General features: G+C 38.4%; 1 protein-coding gene across 1 annotated transcript in view; it reads left to right on the forward strand.

The window, feature by feature from the left end:
- The first annotated feature begins 4595 nt into the window (after positions 1-4595).
- Positions 4596-15809, forward strand: part of LOC108622163 (alkaline phosphatase) — a 190960-nt gene continuing 179746 nt past the window's right edge. The window contains exon 1 of the mRNA XM_018019867.2: positions 4596-6288. Within this exon, the coding sequence (XP_017875356.1) occupies positions 6198-6288 (91 nt within the window). The 5' untranslated portion in view covers positions 4596-6197. The remainder of the gene's footprint in view (positions 6289-15809) is intronic.

Consider the following 15809-nt stretch of genomic DNA (forward strand, 5'->3'; position numbering starts at 1 on the left):
TAATTGGATATTTCCTTCTATACTTTTTAGCACGTAGCTATTTATTATCAGCATTTTTCTTCCGATGTCTGATTTCTTTTTAATTGTAAGAAATGTGTTTTTCTAAGGTACATAAATTTTTAAGATTGACTGTATAGCCAATACTTCCTTAAGTTGTTGTTTGTACGAGGAACATATTGGTGTTTCTTTAGTATAAACATTTGAAGACGAACGTTACTCGTAGCGGCAGCATCGATTTGTGCAACAGGGTGAAGACACAACTCTGAACTCTTGGCGAAATTCATTGTCCATTGTTTGTTCTTTTGGAGAAACCTTTTCTTGAGATACGCTGCCCGTTTTGTAACAGTCCACTTTCGCGAAGACGGAACTTGAATTATATACAACCGCGCTACCCTCTGATAATAACCCTCGTTTCGTTTCGTGTCGTCGCAGTTAGTGCAACGTGTATCTTTGTTCGCGAAGGTAGCTACACTACACCAGACGAACTGGAGCTGTTTCCAGAGCCACTTAAGGATATTGTTCTCTGGCAATTGGTACATACTGCGACCGCGGATGCTGCAACTTCGTCAAGAGAGACGTAAAGCTGCTTACGGGCAAAGATATTTATTGTCAAGCAACAGTAGACGTGCGACGCGCAATGGAGAAAGGATTTTAGATGGCCCATAGTCTTTGCTCATAGAGAAAAATCAGAAACTGTAAATGTGTACGTTTACAACACTTTTACAGTATTAACAGATAAATTTCGTGCTCGACAATGTTGCACACGCGTGGTCGAGTTTCCATGAAATTAAACATATACATAAACATTGGATGGGCGTCGTGGATGAGCAGATCGATCCCGCTTAGTGATCGACGTTCCTGTCATAGGTTCTGGCGGGTAGCTGACAGGAAGATCGTAAAATGTCGAGGTAAGGGTTACAAGTAAAGCTCGCCACTGTCGGCATTGATGAATTGTTAAAAGCCTCTCTGAATATTCGATAGGAGAATGGAAAATGCATGTTTTGTTCTCGATGTGCAGCTGTGCTTGTCGAGAGCGTATCATGATACCCAGCTCTGACTGCTTCTGCCTGATGCTGTATGAAACCGTGCCCATTAATTCACAAGTTTGAAGTGCAACTATCATGTGTGTCAATATGTACAAACTTGTGTACTATTATATGTCTCTCCTACACTCAATAGTGATTACAATGAAAATCTACTCGAGATCGTAAAATTTATTCTCATTTATGACCCAATTCGTGTTGTTGACAAATTAGTTACATTTCAATCGCCGAAGATCGTCCCTCTTATGGAAAAAATGAAGTCATTCTTGTTACCAGAGAGATCGTTAATCTTATTCGTGTGTAATAACGTTTTAGATGGGGCTTATATGATCGACCGAGAACGTGTACATTAATTTCCATGTTCATTCCCTGGAGGTACTGATAAATCTGAATGAGTGGATATACACGATTATAGAGGAAACAACCACGGGCATAGGCGAGCCTGAAAAGTTCCCGCTTGTCAAGGTCTGACATTGATTTGTCCATAAAAATCTCGTGAAAAAGCGGAAAAATATTCATTCTCTCTGGGACTTCGCGTATGTAAAATAGTTTGGGCCGGCGAGGTGTACAATAGTTTCTGTTAAAAAAAGTGAGATACGGTTTGATTTCCAGAAAAATGAAGGAACAATTTATTAATAAAGTATTCTTCGGGATGCTTCGCGAAAATTTATGTATAATAGAGATGAAAGCTTGAAATGGCATGTGAGATTTAAAAGTGAAATATATTACCTTTTTTTTACCTTAAAGGTAAGGGAGAAATAAGAGGGAAAAGAAAGGAATTCGTGGGCTGTTAAATTTGCATTCGGATAGAAACAAGTTTTCCTTCTAACTGTTCCGCATGGTACGAGAGGCGAGGCTAAGCCCCAAAGGTGGATACCTTCTAGCTATGAGTTTTTGTACTGAGTAACAAATGAGACAATAAATTCTGCAATCCATAATTTGGTGGCGGGTAATACCATAATGTCGGTTAACTGAGTGAGGAAACTGTTGTCCTATATTGGAATTTATGGTCAATGAACGGCGCGAATTATTAGCAGCAAAACACGTATTTAGTTATACATGCAGGTGTGGTAATAAATTGATGCGTGTTTTCAATATGTAATTAAATTTTCAGCAACGCGAGCTAATGTTTACTTAAATGACAATATCGGAAGTTCGGTCTTGTAAACAGTACGCGTGTGCAATTTACTCACAATCGATACACGCGGAATTATTGATCGTGTTTAATATGCACGTCATAACGCGACACGTCTTTTTAGAAGTTGATGGATTTATCCCGAATCTGAAATACCTTGGACCGAGTACCACCGTTCCAAGCTGCAGGAAGTGCCTAGTGCTGAATTTAACGGGAACAAATTGCATCCGGTATACGAAGGTGGAACTGTTCCTTTTTCTGTTTATAAATATCACAGTTCTACCGTACGTTGCACCGAAATATGCGGGTCGTAACGCGATGTAGTTCATTCAGAAATCTTAAGAGTTCCGGCAAAGAAAAATAGTAAAAGGAAAAATTCAAATAACGTTAATTATTATAATAGTAAATTATAAATGGCTATTTTCTATTAATTTTTATTTCTATTCCTACAGGCTCTATTAATTTATATAAAATAGGAATAATACAATTTATTCATCTTTCTTTTATATCGTAAAAGGTATTAATTCACACAGTGTGCAGATATGTTCCTTTTGAGGTTCACAAAGCTTTGATTATCACTCTTGTACTGTGCACGCATGGAAAAATTCAACTAGTATCAATTTTTTTATATGTAACCTTGTAATTTTTTCACACTGGACACTTTTCTCCACCAGAGCACGTTAATCCAGATCAATTTTAGCGCGACGATTTTATTTTCTGCCTGTAATACGTTTTTTCGTGCGTCGTCACGGGAATTTTGAATACGTGGAAAATTCATTGAAAATTCATGGATTTTATATAGAGCCGACGGAAACGAACGACAGAGAGCGGAAAAAAAACTGATTCGAACAAAAGTGACATATTTTGCGAGCGTACGATTATAAGCAGTTGGCGTCAGTAGACAACACGGAATTTCCGGAGCTGCGCGAGGCTGATATTTTATTGCATTAATTTTGCGCCGCGTTCATTCATCATGACGCTGAATATCGTACCCTGCATCAGGATGCAATTTTGCAGCATAAATTTTATGTCAAATTTACGATGCACTGTTCACGCTGAAGAGAACTAAATCGTCTAACGACAAATTATATTCGTTATCGGTGTAGCTACACGTTCGCCGGCGTATGATTGAAACTCGGGCAAAGTACTCCGTCACGACTGCTTCTGCACGGTGTTTCACCGATGCGATTGATTTTTTGTAGCCTAATTACTTTGATTTTCAATGAATTTTCCGGGCCAATTAATGCTCGTACAATAAGAAGTAAATTTCAGTCAATAATTTATGAGAAGCGCCATTTGAAGTGTAAGAGCGACTCGGTTTTATCAAAGTTGCTCGGAACGACGGGAACTTTATAGTCTTTCATGCACATAAGGTATTATTTTGCATCTGGGACAGATTTTGAAAATTTGATACCGACGAGCAACCGGGAGAACAGTTCCCCTTCTCAAAATCGTATCGTGATTCAAAGTATAAAACAAAGTTCCACGACAATGGTGCAGTGAGCAATTAAAACAAAGTTCTCTCTCAACTACCACGCAATTATTTTTTTTTGTATTTATTTCAGTATTAAATACACGGTTAAATGAGACTTGGTTAAAAAGTTCTCTCACTAATTTAATATCGTTTCAATGTTTTAATGGACAAATTTGCAAAGTCGCGTTTCACGTGATATTCGTTTGAATATTGCGTGTAACGCGACTAAATAAATCGGCTCCAAGCAGTAAAGTAGACCAGTTTGAAAAATATATCAAATTAAATTAGAGGACGCCAGACTATGAATGTTAATTTAATGGTTTTCGACTTGCATACATAATGTGTCCAGTCCGGTGCACCTGGCAATAGCACCTAATGGACCGTGTTGATCATACGTACGGCTTCTTCGCTCTAGTTTAATACACGTGTAAACCAGGCTTATAACGAGGGCAGGCAAAGTTGTATTACGTTCGCATCAGTACCAACACTGTCCCTGGATCATTTTGATTTACGATACTCGTCGCGTTGCGAATTTATCGTTACGAGAACGATGCGTCCACATCATGCGGGAAAGTGTAAAGAATTACAATCCTCGCGGAAAGTAAGTTAATAAACCTATTGTAAAGATGAATTTCAGAAACCAGTAACAAATATTATTTTTAGAGAAATGATTTTGCTAAGATGCAATTTGCATTTCGACACTATAAATGTATGCACCGTTTCAACCCTCTGTCCCTATTCCGTTCCAGCAGGTAGGGACAAACCCTTAAGAAATGCAATAAGTAGAATAAGAAAGAGCGTAGCGTGTGTTACCGGAGCGATAGGTGGTGGGAGCGAACCGGGACGAAGTGAGGTGGTACTGATGGTGGTGCGGCGCGCAGTGGGTAGTATCAGTGGTGGTGCTCATCAGTGTGCTACGGCGCAACCGGACAGGCGTTTCGCGATGGGGGTGGCTGGATAGAGGCGCCTAACGGCAGCTGAGTCGCATGATCCGTTCATTCGGGCTCGCACGGCTACTGTCGTCTCCGCTCGGGTCCGCTCTACGCGTTTCGAAGAAGCGCCAGGCGAGTTTACCGACACTCTCGCGTGCCACAGCGCTCGCGTTTGTTCGCGTTAGCTTCGTCCTCCCACGCGTGCAATCGCCTCGTACGTTGTCGCGCGTACTCTTTTCTCATTGTTTTCCGCGTCTAGTTTCCGATCGCTACCCCTCGTTGCACGTTCTCCCGATGACGTTCGCCACTAATTATATAAGTTCGAACTGATCTACGCGCGTGCACGATTAGTTGTTTGATTAAACTGAACGAACGGATGGTTCGATCGAGCTTAATCATCCAGAAAAGTGTCCGAGTGATTCTGCGAGCATACGTAAAGTGTATTGTATTACATATCGGTCAATGATCTTGATCAATGTTATTTACGGTTTGATTATTTTAACTTGAAACTAATTAATGTGGAACGGTACAGTGGAAACAGGAGAATACTTGGTGCGGTTTAATGATTATGCCCGGTAGATTGTACAGTTATGTTAGTTTTCCCGCGATTTTCGCGGGCTTGTGTGTTTTCGAGGAACAGACACTACGAGTGTAAATTTGTTTCGTCGAAAAATCGGCACGCGGCTTTGAGCCGATTAAACGTTTGACGGAAAGTGACTTCAGGCTGATCGCTAGATTTTAGGTAAATAGGGGCTCTGATTGCCATTGCCAAAGAGAAAACGGAGCTTTGATCCTTTAGCTGGAAAACGTGATACGTCGTTCGCAGATTTTCGGTTTACAAGAGTTGCCACGCTGCATTTTAAATAAAAATGCGTTTATGGTGAACCAGTGAACATGAAGCAGGATCTTCTATTTGACAAGGCAAGATCCGTGGACCATTTAGCTGTGAAAATGGATTTTCTCTCACAAAATTAATATCTCATTTTTATTTTAATATAAATATAAATTGAAGTGAATTCAGGATGTCGGGAGTGATGGAAAATTGCTTTAGAAGCGAAGAAAGAGTTCCATCGACAAAGCAGAGATGCATACAATGCATTTAAAATTAACAATCTGAGTGAATACAAAACGCGTGTATTGTGTGTACTTGAATCGTGTAATGCAAGGACCGATATTGCTAATTTCCAACATCGAAATCAGGAATACAACGAATTCTATTGCACGAGGGATTAATTATTTTCCTAGCAAGTGCGCAAAATGTTCGACTCTCTGGGACCTACGACGAGTTCTCTGATTCGACGAGGGAATCGCAGCAGCTCGAAGCCAATCAAGAGTTTAAAGCCCCTGTCCTGAGCGAATCTGCAAATTAAGGCGGATTATTTCGCATCCTAGCGTGAAATCGGTTAATGTCGCTACGTTGCTGGCGGGAACTAAGTAGCCGCAGTTGTACGCTGAATCTGTATTTACGTCGAGACGTGCGGCCACAGTTCCGAGGCGGAATCGACGTGTCGTTTCTTATCCTGACGTCCGTTTGGCTCGGGGACGTTTGTCGAAAGGGGTAATGAGGGGCCAACCGGATTCCACGTAGGGACTGGCCCTTCTCGATCTCAGAGATGTGGCGCCATATACGGTACTCGACCCTCGGGCTTACCATCGTCCTGTTGACCATCCATGAGGTAGTCCTCGTGCGGGCTGGTGAACAAGGTAAGTGCAATCATGCGTCTTATCCTTAGCTTCAATAATCAGCCTCCCTCAGGCACAGCTTATCCTTTTAACATGTATCCCTGTCGAATTCAGTGAACCGCAATGTGAAACGCGTTTTTTGGTTCCTAGCAACATCTGCGTAAATTATTATTTATCTCAGGTTTCTCGTGTCGAATTGATAAATCACTCCCATTCATATTGATTCATATAATACCGGAAGCACAAACACGTATTCTATATGTGTCCGGCTCAAATATTTGTATTTATTAAAACTGCGGAAGGTGGTCGGAGTAAAAATAGGGTGGGCTCTGGCGTGGAAAGCAATTGGAAACCGGTAGGAAAAATTTAGTCGAGCGAACACGGTTAGACCATAAATACCTATTTTACTCCGCTGGTCAATAATTGAACGCGTGCACGAGGGTCGCACGTTTGTTTTTCGGCAAGATGAGTCTCGTGTTGCCTCTGCACGCTTTTAATTACGACTCATCAAATGATTCCGTGGTGAACATTTTTTGTAAACCAGGAACACGTGGTTTTAATCCTTTAACTCTGTGAAGCCAGAGAAAACAACCTGTATGATTAATGTCTGTAAAAGAAAACTAATCTGTCTATTAGGAAATTTAATTAAAATTGATGAGATGAACGAGCTTCAATTAAACTACGTGCATTGTATTTTATATTTAATAAGAGAACCCGAGATTATATTTGATACTTAAGAGGATCGAACGTTTTAATATAGACGCGTTTTAAATAATCGATTTACTATTTGAATCATTCAGCAGGACATTAATCGATGTTAAACTGAAGAAAATTTCGTGAATTTTATAATTACTGTGATTGAATTCTACCATCTGACGTTTCGGGCATAGCCATTGTGAGATTTGTAACACATTGACAGTAATGTAATTTCCGTCTGTCAGAAATGCTATTTATCACAAATTTCTTTTCCGTACCATAAATATCGGTTCTTCGTTCTTGACGTAACAGCAATGCAGCATTGATTCATTTCTTTTATGATTCGAAATGGAACAGTTTTTAGTTCACCTATACTTTCCTAGCACTATTTTTGTTGAGATTAAATGTTTGACTGTCATTTTCTTTTATAAATGTACGTTCGTTTTTTATTTTCATTAAATTATTATACGAATCATTGGAATATCTGCAACTCCAACATAAGAGAAAGAGGAACGAATTGAGAATCGTGGAAAGACTTTGATTAATTAACACGTTTAAACGTTTTAATTTCATTTATTTTGTCCATTGTAATGCAATGTCCAATGAATATTTATTGAATTCCTGAATTTGCAATAGGTAAGGTCCGTTTTGATCAGCCATAATCCATGCGACAGCGATACATGTACTTTCGGGTATCCATGCACCTATATACGTAAATTATCGCGTTTTAGCAGTACAATGCAAATTGTAATTACTTTACAGTTTCATAATGCAGTTATACGTACAATCCATTCGACTGCGTGAATTATGATCATTCGTGCGGCGTGTAACTGGAAATCAATGCACTCTTGTTCATAGAAAATAAATATGCTATATGAGCATTATTCCGTTGCTTTGTGTTTCAGTCTTTTTTTTTTTTACTTCACTCCTGTTCTTTAATGACAAAATGAATGTATGATATGAATCATTGGAACTGATTTTGCGGAGGTACAAATAATATTATCGTAGAGTATCGTTTTCCAATTTTTGTTAATTTATCTGATAGATCCTTATAGTAAACAGTTCCATAAAAAATAATGTTATTCTTGTATGTTACGTCTTTTTCATTCGGTTAGATCGATCATTTTGACATCTGCGCGACGTTATCAGACACAATCGCGTGGTATCTCCATCGCTAAAGCATTTAGACCATTTTTCAAGCTCTAGCTGGCACAATCAGATTTTGCTCCTGAGTGTTTTCTAAGCTGAATGCATTGGAACGAACGTGATTCCGCGGCGTTCCGTTGTCAAAGTTAAATCGCGCGGTATCATTTTAAGCTCGCGCATTTCACGAATCGATAAAATCCGGCATTCAGTGCACCGGGAATGTTTTTTTTTCGTTTGTTTATCAATGCTATCGTACCGTATCGCGGAACTGCGCCCGGCCACGTGATGTTCGGTAGGGGCGAAAAAAAAGCATATCAACCGTCCGTTCGTTTCCTCTTCTTCATAATCGGATAACTCTCCGTGTCGCCTACGATTCTGTGCTTTTATTATTTTCAGTCTCCCATTGTTTGCATAAGACTCAACTCGGAAAATGTCAACGCTGCGAGTTTAATATCTCGTGTACTGAAAGAGTATTTCCCTCGTGTAAAGACGGTCGTTGTTTTGGATAAGGAACACCTATCGAGCAAAGAATACCCGGTTCGTGTGCTGAATGCAATAACAGAGTGTGTCTTGGAATGTTCACGGCGCATCACCAATGAATATGAATTCGTAACCGCGGAATTTTGTAAATCTATGCATTTTACATGTACACATAAAGTCTCGTCGAAGATTTTCTAAGTTACGTAACGAAATCGGGTTCGAAATGATTAAAACGTGACACGATTAATTTGTTAGTTCAACGAGATGTGACTTGACCTGAGATTAATATCAATGTTAGTACATTATTCGTTACCGTTCGTATTATCTATTGCCTGTCGAATTACAACGTTGATCTCGTAAAGTGAAAACTGCTCGGACGGCTATCGGACAATCGGCGAGAAGAAAGAGGAAAAATCATCGGCCGAAGTGAAATTTCACGATGCTGCCCGGCTCTTGGTCAATTAATTTCGCACCATTACACGAGCCGGGCGGAAGATTAATAAACTTCACCTCGTCACGCTCGTAACGCGGCGTGCCAGCTTAGTTTACCATGAAGTTTATCTACCGGCAAGCATTAAATGCTTGCAATTTGTTCGTGCTTGTACCAGATAGGTGGATAATAGAAACTTCATCGTCTAACTGAAGCCGCGGCCATTGTATCCCGGCTGAAAACCTATCCTGGTTTATGCACCTTCCAATTCTTTGATCACCTGCGATGCGTGCATGACTTTTTAACGAATCCACCGTACGCTCACGGTGGACGAAGTCGAGCCTTTGTGAATGTTTTTTGGGCAAACGGTTTTATCTTTGGAAATTAATCCGAGTATAAGTTAAGGGTGGTCGCATTACGTCAAATGAAAAAAGTTTTATTTCACAGACTCTGGATGCGAAACTTACTCAGAAACACATTTGACGATTATCAGTCATGGTGATCCCTTTTTCACTTCTAGCTACGCAGAGATCCCGTCTGAGAGTTGGAAACTTTCGCTTCCGAACATCTCGCAAACGATCCTTGCGCGTTCAGATAAGAGTGCGTATATTTGATTCTGTAGAGACCTTTCCCCATCGAATGAAGAGAGATCAGGGAAAATGTTTTCACGTTGAGAAGATAATTTTGAAAATTGTATCCACGGACTATCAGTGGTAATGAGTCGTTCTCTGGATCCATGCAGATAATGTGAATCCAATTGTTGGAGTAAATGATCTTGCGACGGATCTGGGCGTAGGTATAGAAGCCGGGAATTAGATAATGGACACTTAAATGCCACGGAGGATGTATTCCCCTGCACTTTATCGCAATTGAAACAGTATTCGAGGTAAATTGAATTGGTTAACTGATGGAAACGGAATGTTGGAGTAAATTGTTGGGATAACATACGCTAAACGTGCAGGGAACGAGGCTAAAGCTACCTATTCCAATTTCCTGAAATTCTTTTCCTTTTACTTTTTATTATACTCATTACTTTCCTATGGAGAACTGACACAGTAAAAACAAAAATTGTGATAAAACATTAATGATCTTATTAATAGGATTTAAATTAATCTCATTATTTATTTATTCTACAATATTCCTTTGATTTTTCTAAAGTATAACTTGTGAAATATTTAAATTAATTAAAATGAAATGAAACAAGCTTAAGGAAAAGTTGCGAATTTTGCTTACTTCGTTAGATACTTTTCAGATCTTTCCTGGGAAATTGTTCCGTATAAAATGTTTTGATACTAAATATTTTGTCACGACATTCGGACCCGGGTCACGTTCGCCCGAAGTCTTGCACACTCTGTGAAATGAAAGTACGGCTTTTATTGCAGATGTATTCCCCTGCACTTTATCGCAATTGAAACAGTATTCGAGGTAAATTGAATTGGTTAACTGATGGAAACGGAATGTTGGAGTAAATTGTTGGGATAACATACGCTAAACGTGCAGGGAACGAGGCTAAAGCTACCTATTCCAATTTCCTGAAATTCTTTTCCTTTTACTTTTTATTATACTCATTACTTTCCTATGGAGAACTGACACAGTAAAAACAAAAATTGTGATAAAACATTAATGATCTTATTAATAGGATTTAAATTAATCTCATTATTTATTTATTCTACAATATTCCTTTGATTTTTCTAAAGTATAACTTGTGAAATATTTAAATTAATTAAAATGAAATGAAACAAGCTTAAGGAAAAGTTGCGAATTTTGCTTACTTCGTTAGATACTTTTCAGATCTTTCCTGGGAAATTGTTCCGTATAAAATGTTTTGATACTAAATATTTTGTCACGACATTCGGACCCGGGTCACGTTCGCCCGAAGTCTTGCACACTCTGTGAAATGAAAGTACGGCTTTTATTGCTGTACATTATCTGTCAAGTGTCTGTCTCTATTTCTCTAATTTGGCCATCGTCCCCTTCGGGAATCTTGCTATTGCTTTCAGTGCAGAAACGAAGAATGGTAAAAACATTATTTTTGAGATGGATTGGATACGCTGTTTGACTGGAGACTAAAGCTAATCCAATCTTGCTTCACATTCCTTGCCATTACTGTTCGTTATAAGTCTCCTACTTAAGTATCGGTGAAAGTTAAATTGAATTTTTCATGAAATTTTCTACGGATACATGAAAGCACGAAAAAAGATTGTCAGATTTTAAATGCTTTAAAGCTTCTTTTATGGGAAAATTATTTATATAGAAAGTTTTAATGAAATCCACATTGGAATTTATAATTATTTATAAGAAGAGTTATCTACTATAGCATAATTTCTTATCCTTCAAAAAAGTGTTCTTGAATATAAATAAATCTACCCTGCACCACCGTTGAAAATGTTTATACTTATATTGTATAGATAAGGAAATTGGGTTTATTAAGACAACTTTTTAAATGTTAATTATTGCGATATTTTAATCCCTCGAAAGTGACCTGTTTCATTCATTAGCTTCTTCAATTATTATTAGACTGAGTATGTATTTTAGTTTTATTAAGTATAGCTCGCCCTATGAGGGAGCTATTTATAATGTACTTGAATCCGAAGGCAGACAGGCAGCTTATTTAACTTCTCCTACGCAGTAATACGAATGCGGACAAGTTTACGTTCCTAAAGTGCATGTGTACCTACTAGTTGAGATAATCCATTTTTGTCCGATAACTATTTATTTTCCAGAAGTTTCTTTCCGTTGCCTCGGAACTTCCGTATATTGAAAGCGCTTAATAAGTCGTGCTTATAAAAGGCTGATTTCTCTGCCTATTCGCTTTTCATTTTTCTCAATTTCGTACCGCGGTAAACCGGAACTTGTTGGATAATGAAAATTTATTCGCGCGTTCTCAAAGCCGTGCTGTTAATTAAATTTTCTCCAATAAATGGTGGTTAAGGGATCGTGGAAATTTTTATCGGGGCCAAGATTCAACCGCGATTCAAGCACGGATGTGTAGCCTAACTTAATGAAGAAAAATCACCGGCCATTTCGGTCAATGAATAGCCGGGGCTAATCACGAGGTTACCGTCTTTCTCGAGCCTTGTAATTGTACACAGTGGCCGATGTGCCGGCACGCGTTATCGCCCAGCGTCAAAGATAAGGGTGGATCCGAGGTTCGCTCCATCTTCCTAGATGCTTCGGCGATTAGATGTTCGTACGAAATCTGGAGTGTGCATCGTTCGTCGTAATCTGGGTAGAATCTACGACTTACACCGATATTTCACGGGGGGGGCGTTTCACTGCTTGCACTTAACACATGTTCGTGTGGCATAAGAATCGCTAATTACGGTAGCAAATGAAAATCGGCCTATAATTACGAACTTCCAGTACGTGGCGTTTAATGACAGCGTAGCACAATTACAAGTTTCGGTGTGATCTATTTAGTAATTAAGTACTATCTGACCATTGTACTGACGATGATGAATATACGGATACCGTGCAGTTAGTGTTAGAATTACAGTTGAAAGCAAATATGTTTTCCGCAGATTGCTAAATGCTGTTAAAATCTTATTTCAGAGGGTTACTAATTTTTTCAAATAAGCCTGCTTCGAAAATTGAAGTAATTTTAAAAGGTATACTTTATCGGGGATTCGTATTCTTATTCTAATTTTACTTTTTTGACATGACGAAGTTCTTGCTTTACGACTGAAAGGATTTGTGTATCGCGCTGTATCTATTTGAATACGTTACGTGAATTCAGTTCTTTTCAAGTTTCTCTTATTTCTTGTGTTTTTTTTTTAAATTATAAATTCGCCTCGAACTTGATTATTCACGATTGAATTTCACAAAATTTGCTTACTTTTCACATATCATTTTATTTCTTTAATTTTATAGATTCATGTAGAATATTTGGTGTCGTTCCTCTCGATTTTCATTGAATCTCCATTATCAGTAATGATCGCAGTCATTACATAATGATCTATTACAGCTCGAGCGAACGATGCCACGCGTCGCATAATTTTCATTTTGCCTTGTTCTTTCTTTTTTCATATTTCAACCGTTTTCCTTTTTTTTTTGCGTGGAACATCTCGCTGGTCTCTTTCTCTTCTGCCTCCTTATGTTCGTTTTGAGGATGTAGGCGGTCGTAAGCGAGGCAAAAAGATCGTTACGGGTAATGGGGTTGGGCTTAGCTTTTATCTCCTTTACCTTCTCCAACCTGATATAACCCGATTCAGCTGTCTAAGTCACGAGTAGTCGCGGGATTCTCTCGAATACGCCCTTTCGTGACGTTTACCCGAGATAATTACGTAGACATTATGCTTTTATCCGATCCAATTTGTGACGTTCGGTTTTGCAACGAAACGACGAAAAAGCTTTGAGCTCTGCGTTTATTCGATCGGACGCCTTTGCATTTACGTATTATCCGCTACAACTGCGGCAAAAGACACGCTCGCACGGTCACAAAAGTAAATTATCAGTGAGCGAAGTCAAACACGATGCATCCTCTGAATACACCGATTGTCCAGGACGAAATGTAGAACAATTGCATATTAATTCCTGTTCACTGGTGTGCTTACGATTTGACTGTAGTCTCGTGATCTGCGCCATCGCCATTCGCGTAATCATTTTTTCTTTTTTAGTTAAAAACCAACAATTAATCAGTCGTGAAAATTGTTGTTCATGTATGATATAATTTAAGATCCTATGTATTTGTAAGAATTCAGGTACACATTGATTTACTTATTTAATTAACGAAAATGTAATGAAGTCTTTATCGCGTTCGGAGATCTATTCGTATTTCTGGACGGAGCGTGGGATTTCGCTTCTTTATACATTCCAAAGTTCTCGAAGAAGTTCCAGCGTGACAGCTCTATTGAGAGTCTCGAGTTTCTTCGTGATACATCGCTCTCACCCTTTTCTCGCCGCCGCCCCTCTATACTTACCGAAGTTGCAGCGTTTTATTCAAGCTCGATAATATCATCCGTGCTTCTTCTCTTCTTCTAATCTTTCCTAGAAATTTCGTTACCTGTTATGAAGTTGACCGTCGATTGTGATGCCTCTCCCATTCGGGAATACTTGTAACTTTTCCTACTGACCGTCGTTCTCAATTTTCTTCCCGCGTTTCCCACGTCGCGGCGCATTAAGCAGTTGCGAAAAAGATGATAAAATTCTTCAACAATGTTGCATTAAATGTAACGGATGTTCAACCAGCGAGAAATTAGATGTACGAGTGCACTATTGTGTACACACATGGTTCGTTCGTTCAAAGTCGTTTCGTGCACTTTCGTCTGTCGACTAAGAAATGCAGAAGAGAACGGAAATAAAGAAAGCGGAAGTACGTAAAGATACATGGTTATTGAACGAGAGTCTCTCGATTCAAAGAGAAAATCTTGCTCCATTTGGTTCGAAGGAAGAAGGTACGTAAACATTTTATGTGTCGATTGTTCTACGTTGCAGATAGAATAAAACGTAAACATTCCGTTCATACGTACGTTCCTCTAATTTTTATCAGAGAATTTTTACATTTGCACGTATTAAATAGATAACTGATAGAATTTAACTTTCATTATAACGTCGAGAACAATAGTGATCACGCAGATGATGTAGTTATAACTTGTGCAAAACTTAACTGTCTGGAATGATGTAATATATTCTATTATAGATAATGTAAAGTACAATATAATACGTGTAATTATAATTCTGGTATCAAATTAATGAACTAACTTATAATTGTTCTGCTTCAATTTACGTCTACGTGCAAGCGTATGGAGCTTTTACTGCATTATGGCTTTTAGTTCAAGCTCGTTTACGAGGAATGTTCGAATTTATGTTTTGATTAATTAATAAACATTTTCTAGGGAAGATTAGAAAATCTGTTTTGAAGTATTTGATGGATTAATTCAAATACCTCGGATTAAGTAATAATGAACAGATGGTCATTGGCATGTTCGATGTATTCGTAATTTATGCTTTTCTATGTTACTGTTACATAATTCTAACTTGCATCGGATAGGTAGCCTCGTGCAAATAAATTCCCCACATTCCTCCCATAATTCTGAACGCGACCAGTTAGGGCGATCAATATGTTTATTAATCTTTGATCTCCTTCCATTCTCTTGGCATGGTATGCAGGGTAGCTACTCATGCTTTGCTGTTACTTGCTGGAATCACGGGAAAATGCGAAATATGGATAGAACGCGAAATTCTTGAGAGGCTTGTGATATTCACGTGGTATTTATACATTTTGACCAATTTCTTTTAATTTTAAAATTCGGAAAACTACCCTAATTCCTTATTATTTTTTATATGTCGTTTCAGGTTTCGGTAACAAATGATTACGAGTTTCCTTTTATTTCATTCAATTTTTAAACGAATCTGTTTAAATTCCTCTCGCATTGCTAGCCGCTTTGTCGATTAACATTTACTGTGAAATATTTTACTTTTCCATCCTCGTCTCGGATCATTTGTTACGGGAAATGTGCACGATTACCCAATACGTATTTAATTCTGTCCATTTTCTAATGTGCCGTACATTAATCTTATTGGAACATTAACAAGACCATTGAAGGGGAAGAGTGAAAAATGTTCGGAACTGGTTTACACTGGCACAGGGAGATTTGGTGACCATTTAACTGTGATTAATTTCAATCTAGATAGTACATACAGAAGCAGGATTATTTAAGTTTTCTCGAAACCTATAATTATTAATTTGAGGTATAGAAATTCTAATCTACACTTTAGTACTTCGCTGAAGAATTGGATTTTGAAAACTCGGATGAGTAATTTGGTCAAGGGACATGAAATAAAAATGCCA

Source organism: Ceratina calcarata, unplaced genomic scaffold (genome assembly GCF_001652005.2).
Source record: "Ceratina calcarata isolate Rehan_Ccalc_2016 unplaced genomic scaffold, ASM165200v1 scaffold209.2, whole genome shotgun sequence".
NCBI classification, from domain to species: domain Eukaryota; kingdom Metazoa; phylum Arthropoda; class Insecta; order Hymenoptera; family Apidae; genus Ceratina; species Ceratina calcarata.